This window comes from Mastomys coucha, unplaced genomic scaffold, assembly GCF_008632895.1.
Source record: "Mastomys coucha isolate ucsf_1 unplaced genomic scaffold, UCSF_Mcou_1 pScaffold15, whole genome shotgun sequence".
NCBI classification, from domain to species: Eukaryota; Metazoa; Chordata; class Mammalia; order Rodentia; family Muridae; genus Mastomys; species Mastomys coucha.
In genome coordinates, this window is record NW_022196897.1 from 49,297,778 (window position 1) to 49,309,596 (window position 11,819).

An 11,819-nucleotide genomic window follows, 5' to 3' on the forward strand; every position below is an offset into this window, starting at 1 on the left:
GAGAGCGAGAGAGAGAGGGAGAGGGAGAGAGAGGGAGAGGGAAAGAGAGGGAGAGGGAGAGAGGTGAAACAAACAGAGACATAGAGAGAAGATATAGTTTCTTGTTTGCAACTACCTAACAATTTAATGTTTGGCAACAAAGCATGCATGCACCTCTGTGGTCCAATACAGTAGAAACTAAAACATAGGGAAACTGGCAAGAAATGTGGCAGGTAATAAATAAGCAAAGAAATACCTAAATAGCATAAATGTTAGGAAGAAAATGAAAGATGGTGATGTGCTGGAGTGAAGTGAGGGTTGTAGGATGGCCAGAATGATGAGGAGCCATATTGATATGATCTAGAACAGCCAGGAAAGAAGAAAGACAGAAATCAGAAGATGCTGGGAAAAAGGCTCCAGAGGAAAGAGAGAGCAAGTGCTTTGGCTCTTGGATGGCTATGTGAGTGATGCTTGAGAAAACCAAAGAGCTATGTGACTCTGAAGTAGCACAGGAAAGAGAAATGTTCCTCAAACAATGAATGTGGGACAGAGTGCTCAGTCAGCTCACAGACTGAGATCCTCACACAAAGGCTGGGCAGTAGTGTGAGACGCTGTTGCTTCATCCTGTGTAAGAGACACCATTGGAGGGTATAGCTTACCACAGGCGTAGCTTAACCTAAATTAGAATGTAAAGGAAACACATTGATTACTCCCTGGAGTACATAGAAGGGTCTAGAAATAACATGAAATCAAGGATGACAACATACATCCCTAGTGCTGATGTCTAGGGCTAGCCAGGGAGTTGCATCTAACCCTGTACCACACCACACCTGTCAATCAGGATGGAACAGGGAACTGACCTGGTTCTCTCACCCTGTTTCAGCTTTATAAATGTTTCTTCATAAATGATTAGCTTTTAACATTCACAACTGTCACCCACAAGTCTGCAACCCCAGTTGTTTGTTAGAATAATCTACACCAATAGAAAATTCTGATAACAAGTTAATCCCCGAAACTAAGATTGATTGGTGGCAAGATTAAAGCTGGGCACCAGAACTTTTAATTTTTTTCCTCAATTAAATTTGTTTTGGGGGTTGAAATAATAAGCTCCAAGTTATGTACACAAGTGCAATAACTGAGACAAGATGTGTAAAAGTGACACAGGTATCTAATTTGCTTAGAGTCGATAGGTTTCATAGAATATGGAAATAAAGACCTTGTGGTGGATCAAAGGTAAACACTATGGCAGGGCGCCACCATTCAGAGGTGGCAAAGGGAGGAGGGAGTGTTTGGCTTGGCCAGAGTCCAGCTGGGTTGGTATATAGATTAGGTCACTCAACATTATTTATTCCAGGAGAAAAAAAATCAAGAGTAAGAATTACCACCTTTGTATTCTGTCTTCAATATAGAGTATCTCTAGAGGGTGTAAGTCCTTCCAACCCACTTTAAAATTCTCTATATGGATAGGATGTGTCCCAAGGTGAGGTGGTCTCTGGATCCATCCCATCTGCAGACACCAAACACCAACACTATTGCTGATGTCAAGACGTGCTTGCTGACAGGAGCCTAGTATGGCTGCCCTCTGAGAGGTTCTGCCAGCATCCAACTAAAACAAATGCAGATACTCACCCCTAAATATTGGACTGAGCCCTGGGACCCCAATGGAAGAGTTAGGGGAAGGACTGAAGGAGTTGAAGAGGATTGAAAGCCCATACGAAGAACAACAATATCAATTAACTCAACCCTCCCAGAGCTCCCAGGGTCTAAACCACCAACCGGGGTATATATGGGCCTACTGGTCCGTGGCTCCCTATACATATGTATCAGAGGACTGCCTTCTCTGGCAACAGTGGGAGGAAAGGTGCTTGGTCCTGTGGAGGCTTGATGATCCAGAGAAGAGGGATGCTAGATGAGTGAAGAGGAAGTGGGTGGGTGGGAACACCCTCTTAGAGGCGAAGGGGAGAGGAGAGGGAATGGGGGGTCATGGAGGGGAGACTAGACAGGGGAACAAAATTTGAAGTATAAATAAATATGTGTCTTTATAGTTGACAGCTGTTGTCAACTCAAAAAAAAAAAAAAAAAAAAAAACCTCAGCTAAAGTGCCTGGTGACCATGAAGACATATAATTTGATGATAACTTTTTTAAAAATGTCTGAGAACTCTATGTTCTATAATGACTGGAAAATGCTGAATGATCTCAGTAGAATCTTTGTGACTAGAGCTAAGCTCCATTCAAGATTGGCTTGAATAAGGTTGTGTTGTAGTGTTTGGCTTTGTCCAGAATCTCTTCTGGAAGATGAGGATGATAACATCTTAAAAGCAAGTACTTGCCGGGCAATGGTGGCTCACACTTTTAATCCCAGCACTTGGGAGGCAGAGGCAGGTGGATTTCTGAGTTCCAGGCCATCCTGGTCTACAGAGTGAGGTCCAGGATAGCCAGGGATACACAGAGAAACCCTGTCTTGAAAAATCAAAAACAAACAAACAAAAAAAAAGCAAGTACTTAAAAAATATAAAAGCAAGTACTTATCGACTTATCGAAGGTCATTCTACATACATAGGCTGAGAAGAAGGAGACACGGGACTAGATCCTGTGTGTACAAGTCAAACACAAAGTTACTTTAAGGTTATATCATAGACTCCTATGATAAATTGTATTAAGCTATGTCATTAATATTCCTAATGTATTAATTATGTCTTTAGTACTTGAAATCATTCACATATATTTCTCTAGATATACACAGTAAATTTATCACGTATAAAAGGGAACATATATTTGATGCAGACTGAATGAATTTTTCTGTCAGTGCCATTACTAGATATTATCCTTCAGTATGTATATATCTGAAGTCAGTTAAAAAAATAACGTATTTGCTGGATTTTAAAATATCACAAAAAGAAAGCCTTTCTTTACCTTCACATAGTTGTATTCGAAGAGAACGAACAGTCGATCGGGTGACACCGAATGATACCCAAAGTTTTCCTGTTGATCAAGTGGAAGAAAGAAAACTGAATGGTTCTAATAGTTCTTGATCGTTCAGGGGATAGAGGGGACCCTACACATATGGATTGTGCCCTAGGGATGACCAGTCACAAAGAGATAGCACAGTCACCCACACAAATGATAGTGGTATGAGGTGGGCAACCATGACTGTTAGAAAACCAGAAAGGGAAGAATAAGCTGAAGAGGCATAGTTTAGGGACAGAGAGAGAACTCAACCCACAGGAGGGGGAGCATGGGCAGAGAGCCAGTATGGGGGAGAGTGTGCATATTTAGAATGTTTGAGGGCTGCCCATAACCCTAATTCAGCATGACTGTGCCAAAATGGTGGAACATGGGAGGACTTTAAATCCCCCAAACAGGTCATGAACTACAAACTAAGGGTATTCTTTGTTGTTTGGTTTGTTTGTTTTGTTCATGAAGGAGAAAATACTGTGTCTATTTTAATTATTTATTTTTCCCAAGATATCCTAGTGACATGTGGCTAAGACCCGAAAGAAAAGAGGGGGTGTTTTATCAGCCTGGTCTCTAGAATAGAAACAGAGACACAGAATGGAAATCTGTGAGACAATTGATGGGACAAGGAGGAAATCAATAGAAACCTGCATAGCTAATTACATGAAAGGTTGTAAAGTTTCCAGCTTAAGAGACTTGGAGAATCAAGTGATCACTACCAAGATTGGGAATTGAGCCAGAAAAAATATGATGGCTTGAGACACTAGGGCACTGAAAAGGAAAAAAAAATCTAGTTTAGTTTGGGATGCTGAGCTGCATTGCATATGCCCGTAGGAACTGTGGAGGAGCTAGCAGGCTCTTGGAAAGTGAAGTTCAGATCTTGAGAGATTCGTGTTAATGCAAGTATGAGAATCAAGGCCGTGAAGGACAAACACCAGAGCCATGGATGGGCGTGTAGTTTACTCAAGGAGAGCACCCAAAGTGAGGGAAGGGACCAGTGAGTGAAGACAAAGCCGGAGGAACACTTACATTCAAACACACAGCTAGAGGAGGAATCATCAAAGGAGACTAAAAGGTAGCCAAGGTGTAGAGCATTTCAAGAAGGAGAGAAAGATCCACTGGGCCATGGGCTGCAGAGTCCAACAGGATGAGAAAGGAGTCCTCATGATTGGAAAAGAAATGAAAACAGTCCCCAGAATTCCATACATGAACTAAGTATGTGATTAAACATACAAAGGTACTGTTCTCCAAGAAAATGGAGCTGTTTCCATGTTCAGCATTGAATAGTAAGATATTGTTTTCTTGTTTGTAGAGGTATTCAAAATCTAAAGAGAGAAAATGGCCAGATCAGTATTACAAGTTGCTATCAAACACATGTGTAAGCTAATTTAAAAAAAAAAAGTTCACACAGGGTACATAAACATACTTACTGTGTGCCAACAGAAACAGAGAACATTGTACTAAACCCATCTACATGTCCGTCATTAATTCCAACCTTCCAATGAACATTTAACTCTTTACAGTAAATAGCAAAGAAACACTTCAGTTTCTCCCTGTCTTTTCCTTTACATTCCCCCCAAACCCATCCCCCAAGACAGTTTCTCTGTGTAGCCCTGGCTATCCTGGGACTCATTGTCTAGACCAGACTGTCCTGAAACTCAGAAATCTGCCCTCCTCTGCCTCCGAATGCTGGGATTAAAGGTGTACACCACCACCACCAGGCTCCCCTTTGCATTTCTAAGCAAGAACAAATACTGCACAAAGTTTTAAAAGAAAGGATTTTATCTTCTCAGTGAAAGCCCTTGGCAACCCAAGTTCTCTAGAATGAATGCAAGTATAACATTCCCATGCCATGAGACGTGAACCTTACCTGAAACCCACCACAAGGAGTAGGACTTGATCCGAAGGCTATTCTTTAAATAGTCATCTAATGAATAAGTTCTGCGGCTGTCAGCTGCTGCTTCATCTGTTAATAGGAAAATAAAAAGAGGAAAATATTCAGTAAGATAGAGTAGTTCAGTTTTTGATAAAATAATATACCTGTTCACAAAATGTTAAAATAAGCCTCACAGAATGCAAAATATGTCTTGAAAGATTTCAAATTAGTCAGTGGCATAAGAATTCCTCTAAGTATAAATTGAGCACGTGTACAACATTATAGAAGTAAGTTTCATTGAGACAATCTAGAGCGGCAATATTAACAGAAATCAGTGCATTTTCCAGCAGCCATAGTTGAAGACAAAGATAGTTTAATTATATGGCATATTGTATTTAGCACAACATGTAAAAATATTATCATTTCAGCCTGTAACCAATATTTAAATGTTATTAATGAGATTTTCCATAATCGTTTTTGTACTAATTCTTTAAAATCTGGTACCTAGATTTGACTTAGAGCACATTTCATTTTAACTATGTTCATTTCAAGTCCATAAGAACATGAGGCCAGTGACTGCTGTGGGAGATGGTGCAGGGCCATACTGCCTTTTGCTGAGGCCTTCAGGACATCCCAAGTCCTGCTGTTCTTCAGAGACCTTCAGCATATTCAGATTTTGGTTTCTATTACTATTCTTCCTTCTACTTGGTAGAACCCGTGGAGCTCTATTTCTGCTAGTAGGAACCCAAATTCAATTCAGTTTTTAAAAATTTCCCCCCCAGGGCAATGGTGGCACATGTCTTTAATCCCAGCACTCTGGAGGCAGAGGCAAGCAGATCTCTGAGTCTACAGAGGGAGTTCCAGAACAGCCAGGGCTACGCAGAGAAAGTCTGTCTTGCCAAAGGACAACAATAACAACCACAACAACAAAAACATTGTTTTTGTTACAGTGTGTTTGTATGTGTTTGTATGTGTGTGTGTTTATATGTGTGTGTGTATTTGTATGTGTGTGTGCATGTGTGTGTATGAGTGTGTATGTGTGTGTGTTTGTATGTGTGTATGTGTGTGTGTTTGTATGTGTGTATGTGTGTGTGTGCATGTGTATGTATGTGTGTGTGTTTGTGTGTGTGCATGTATGTGTATAAGTGTGTATGTGTGTGTTTGTATGTGTGTGTATGTGTGTGTGTTTGTATGTGTGTGTATGTGTGTGTGCTTGTATGTGTGTATATGTGTGTGTGCTTGTATGTGTGTATGTGTGTGTGTTTGTGTGTGTGTGCATGTGTGTATATGTGTGTGTTTGCGTGTGTGTGTGTGCATGTGTGTATGCATATGTTTGCTTGAGAAAAACCACACACATGCCATTGAATTTGAGTGGACGTAAGAGTATACCTTGCAGGAACTGGTCCTCTTCTTTCTTGCCTTCCTCCACACTGCATCTATGATCTAACTCAGATCTTCTGGCTTGGTAGTAAGCACTTTTACCCACAGAACCATCTTGCTGGTCCCCAGAATCATTTTTTATGATCTCTTCTACTTCTTTCCACTTCCATATAAATAGAAAAAAGTACCTGTTGATACTTCTCTTCTAAGGTGTTGCGACTTCAAGTTCTCAATTGCTGTCCCTCCTCTAGACCACCAACAAAATGCCTTTCAGCCTGGTGATCTTGTCCTCAAAAGCTCCCTGCATTTCCTCATTATGTCCAGGAGCATTAGAAAGTGTGTGGGTGGCAGTAGCAGGCCTCCACTATCTGATACAGCATTCTCTTCTCAGCTCACATCCACTGCCTCCAGATGCCATCTCAGCCTGCCGTGTGATCTGTGACTGAACGCAGGCACCATCTCTGCCTTTCCCACCTCTGTTCCTCATCCTCACCCATTGCCCTGTAAAGGCTTTACATGCTTTTGTTCTCTGTCTCTCAGCTGCTTCGTGACGATTTCCATTCTGCCCTCTCTAATTTGCTCCTCATGTCACTTTATGACTTGTGTTGTGAGGCATTTTTAATTAAATTTATTCCTTAAAATTTTTATATATGTATACAGTGCACTTACCCCTCTCAGCTCCTACTCTTCCCTAGGAGTCCTTACTCCAAGTTCACATCTTTGTTTTGTGAGCCACTGAGCTTACCCAGAGCCATGTAAGTGAGCATGACTATGAAGCTCTCTACTGGAGGCTGGTGAATAAACCAGTGGATGCACAGCTCAATATAATGATTCCTCTCTCAGAATCCACCAGTAGCCAGGATGGGTAGGGCCCTGGGAGTTCCTTTCTCACCCATGAACTGACTGCTGACAGGTCCAGTCTTGTGTAGGCAGCTGTAGCTACCTTGAGTTCAAGCTTGAAACAGCTGTGTCACTGTATTATGCAACCCATCTCCCTATCTTCTGGCTCTTCGCAATGCTTCCTAGGCCTTCCTAGGATGTGTTTAAGACCGAAGACGCAAAAATTCCTTATTCTTAGCATTTTGAGCTGGCAGAAGTCTCTGAATTCACCACTGTGGCACAGTTATTTGTTAAGGGGCTGACTAAATTCTGTCTAATTCAAGACCCACTCCACAGGATAGAATTTATGTCTAATACCGCAAACCTGGTAAAATCCTATAGCTGAGGTGGTCACAGACCCCACTGGGTAACATACTATTGGTGTTTAGTTAAATTGATGGAAAACTGCCTTCTAGATTCTTACACATAGCTACAACTGCCACTCAGCCTTAAGAAGGGAAGCGTCTCTGTAAAAGGAATCATCGATGCATCGAGAAGATGATGAGCAGTTCACTGAGCAGTCTTCTCAGCCAGGCCGTGTGCTTTATAAACAACAGGACTGGAGGGTTGTAGTTCTGTTTTAGTTTTGCTTCAAGTCTGTTTGGCACAGCTCAGTGAGATAGTAGGACACACACACACACACACACACACACACACACACACACACACATAGGCAGAGGTTGTATTACTTGATGTAAGATGTCATCGCATAAATATTGCACACAAAGTAAAGCCGGGTGGTGGTGGAGCACGTCTTTAATCCCAGCACTTGGGAGGCAGAGGCAGGTGGATTTCTGAGTTCGAGGCCAGCCTGGTCTACAGAGTGAGTTCCAGGACAGCCAGGGCTACACAGAGAAACCCTGTCTCGAAAAAAACCAAAAAGAAAAAAAAAAGGCTAAAACAAAGTAAAGTTCCTCATTTCCCTTGCCCCAGAGACCAATCACAAAGAGCCTAACGCCTTTCTCCACACTCTCAGACGTTTTTATGTGCATGGAAACCCTGACCACAGCATCAGCCACATCACAAGCACGTCAGTAAAAGCTGCACTTGCCTGTTACTCTTTTCAAAGCCCATGGGAAAGTAATTCTCTTATAGAAACTGTCCTTTCAAACAGTTTTTAACAGTAGTTCCTTTTGAGCTAACTTGATAACATCTGTCTATTGAACCTTCTGCTTCCATAGATAAAATTGCTACATTTTCCTTCTTAGCTCACAGACTTGTTTAAACCAACTGTGCTAGATAGGTTGAAGAGATGTACAAAGCCCACTGTTTTTTTTTCAGTTTAATGTTGCATGTGTCCCTGTAAGTTGCTAAGATAATGATGTTTATGAGCAGAAAGACAAAAAATGGGCAAAATCTACTTTTGAGTTCCCTTCAAACAAGAAGCTAAGTACTGAGCTTCTGAAAGTGTTTTGAAACTCCCAAAGCAGAAAGAACAACACGACTAGATTTGACCACTAGTGCTATTAATTGTTAGAGTCCATCCAGCTGTTCTGTCCTACTTCAAATAGTTAAGAAGGAAGTTTTATCTGGTAAACAGTACTGAGGACATAAATTCAGCTATCCAGAGCTACTTGTCCATTAGCAGCACAAAACACACCCACAAATTTATAGAAAATGAAGAATACTAACTTTAGACATTCACAATCTTATTTCCTTCTTGCATAGAGTTGGTATATACCCATAAAATGGAAGATAATATATTTATGTAAATGTACACATGTATATATAATGGAAGAGACACCACGGTAGAACATATACCATTGGTTCTTGGTTTTTGTAGGAAGGGAAATGGATGAATCCCAGTAATAGGTCACAGGGCTCTAGTTTACTTAAATAATATTGTATGGACATTTGTTTTCCCAGGTTTTCTCATTTAAAATTCTAATAATTTTAATTAATATTTAATTAAAGTTAATAATCGAGTCCAAATCTCCTTGAGATTACCTTGTATTCAGTGGGCTATTATTTCCTTCGTGTTGCCTTCCCTACTAAACGTTCACCTCTTAGCAGCCCTCTGGCACTGCTCAGCACATAGCTTTTCTAAGCCCGTCGTCTGCACCTCACTCCAGCTCTTTTCAGCTCATGATATTCCTTGTGGATCTACGTGCAGATCAAGGAAGATGACTCAGGGCTCCTATACACCCACAGGGCCTACACTGGCCCTGCCTTGTGTTAGGTTCATTCAGGTGCTCAGGAAGGTGAATGCAAACCACTTTCTATATGTTCACAAATAGTCTCAGAGCCTGGCCACACTAAAGCAACTAGAACAACAAATGTTCCCTATGTTTTTTTTTTTTTCTTTCCTTGCCATTTGATAAGCAGGACACATTGGAAGGCAGTTTGGAAACATCTAGATAATCGAGTTCTGTGAGATTCAAGTGCCAAGTCCAGGTTTTGACCTTTATCAGCTTCACAGTTTGCTGCCAAGATACACCCATCCAACTCTTACAGGACACACTCATGTTCCTGTTTCTCCTTTCTCGTCTTCTTGCTCCCTGACAGGGCACTGCTGCAGCAACAGATGCAGGTCCTTGGCTGCTCCTATGGTTTTCGTGGTGCGACCTGGGACATGCCGTTCATTTGACTTATTGGTTCAAAGCCTTGTGCCAGCCAAGGCAAGCAGTTGATCATATGGTACCCATCAGCTCATAAACAAATGCAATCTCTTGAATTTAGAATCTTAGGGAAGACATTAGCTGTATTCTGCTTTATTTCCTTGGCTTAAAGAACTAGGATGAACCATGTAAAAATGACATTTGTCAGTCATAAACATCAGAAGAACAGCTTTCAAAATGGTTCAGACTAATAATGAACTCTTACCAAAGGCTATGGTATAATGAATCTTGGCTTCAGGGTCAGAACTAGTTATAGATCAATATTAATCCCAGGATAGTAAAATCCAGATAAGAGAGACTACAGTCTTCCAGAGTAGTCTTGATTTTGACCAGTGTCATCATGTGTGTTAAGTATTTTTCATTAAAAAAAAGTTCATTCATCATTAATCTTTTAAATCTTAAACTCTAATTTATGACATCTCTACTTTCCAAAGATAAACTGCTTTGGAAATTAAATAGCTAATGAAATATTTCTAGAAAGAAATATGTTTCTTAAGGCTCACAAATGCATGAAGTTTTTTTTTTTTAAAGGTATCTGGTTATAGTTTGTAGGTGCCATATGGCAACCAGTCAACATTCCACTCTAATTTTTGTTTCTACAATGAGTACAAAGAAATAAAACAGGTGTTACTGCAGAATTCACTCTTGTAAAATAGCAGTCCTGACAGACAAAGAAAAAATATTCAATAAGAAGGAAGTAGCAATTAACGGACAGGCTTCCTGGCCCCTGAGACTGGATCACACAGCCACCTCCTGTCTCTGCTGAATCACCAAACACAAGAAGAAGGGAATCACGGGTGGTTTTGAAAGCCAGGGACCTAGTTGTGAGCCCAGACTTGCCTATGGCATTTGGCTTTGGGGAACTACTGAATCCTTGCTATGGTTCAGATATAACCCATTGCAGTAGTTTTAAGAAGTGCAAGCTTGGAGAGAGGTGACAAAGTCCTGGAGGTTCCATTCTCAGGAAAGAGTTAGCACCTTAAGAAGTGGATGGGAGTGTCTGCCACCATAGACCACCCTGTGAGGATGCTTCTGGTAGAAAATGTTGTCAGGGAAGCAATCTCTTACATAATGCTTAATCTGCTGGCTCCTTGACCTTGGTTTTCCTGGGTACTAGAACTATGAGAAATCACTTCCTGTCCCTTATAATTACCCAGCCTTAGATGTTTTGTCCTAACAGCATAAATAGCCAATACAGAAATTGGTACCAAACAAGTGAAGAGTTGCTAAGCACCATTAGTCCATGTCTTGTAGGAACCTTGCTGCTGAGTTATAGAAAGGCATAAGGCATCACATGGAAACCAAGTCTGCATGAAGTGGCAAGGGTGTGTGTAACTTGCTTTTATAATGTACCCACTTCTGCAAACACAACAATAGTCCACTCTTAAGAGTGGAGCCCTTATCACCTCACATCTGTTGTAAGGCCCATGTCTAACACTTCTGCACTAAGAGTTAAAATTTCAACACATAATGTTCAGAGATCATAAACCATTGCATTACTCACAAAGAGACTGGAAGAATGACTTTAAATGCATGTTGGAGAGATGTGGGCAAGTCAAGACAAGGAGCCAAACCAAAATAGGAACACTGCATGCCCACAGGAACTTAGTATTCACTGCCTTGAATCTCAGAGTTGCCTTCAATCTATATGCCCTAAGTTCTGTGGAGTGTTATTCTGTTGCCCTAGGTGTGGCTTTAGTAGGAGTAAGGGGCTTTTCAGTGGCCACTGGTCACCTTGGAGATATATCAATTACTTGCCACCTAGCCTCAAGGTTATTTCAGCAAACCATAGGGCCTATACAGAGAACTGCTACCTTGGTGATGTTCTAGAAAGCCACAATAGAATAAAGTTCAGTAGAGCAAAGGGGTCATGTCTGCTCATGAGAGTCTAGAACTGGACCAAGATGGTAGAGCTCGCTTGAAATACTACATGTTAGCATTCTGTCTAAGCTCTGACCCACAGTTACCTGACAACAGCCAGGTATGCCTGACACTATAAATGGAGCTGTTTGCCCCCTCCTCCCTCTCTTGCTCCTCTCTTGCTCTCTTGCTCTCTTGCTCTTTCTCTGCTCCCCTCCCCCCAATTCCCTTCCCCTTTTCTCTCTATGTGCTCATGCCCGGCCTCTTCTCC

General features: G+C 41.3%; 1 protein-coding gene across 2 annotated transcripts in view; it reads right to left on the minus strand.

Moving 5' to 3' along the window:
- Dpp4 (dipeptidyl peptidase 4) overlaps positions 1-11,819 on the minus strand; it is an 81,411-nt gene that overhangs the window by 51,504 nt on the left and 18,088 nt on the right. For both annotated transcript variants that reach the window (XM_031370423.1, XM_031370422.1), the window contains 3 exons: positions 4,806-4,901; positions 4,169-4,260; positions 2,894-2,962 (listed from right to left, as the gene is read on the minus strand). In XM_031370423.1, the coding sequence (XP_031226283.1) occupies positions 2,894-2,962; positions 4,169-4,260; positions 4,806-4,901 (257 nt within the window). The remainder of the gene's footprint in view (positions 1-2,893; positions 2,963-4,168; positions 4,261-4,805; positions 4,902-11,819) is intronic.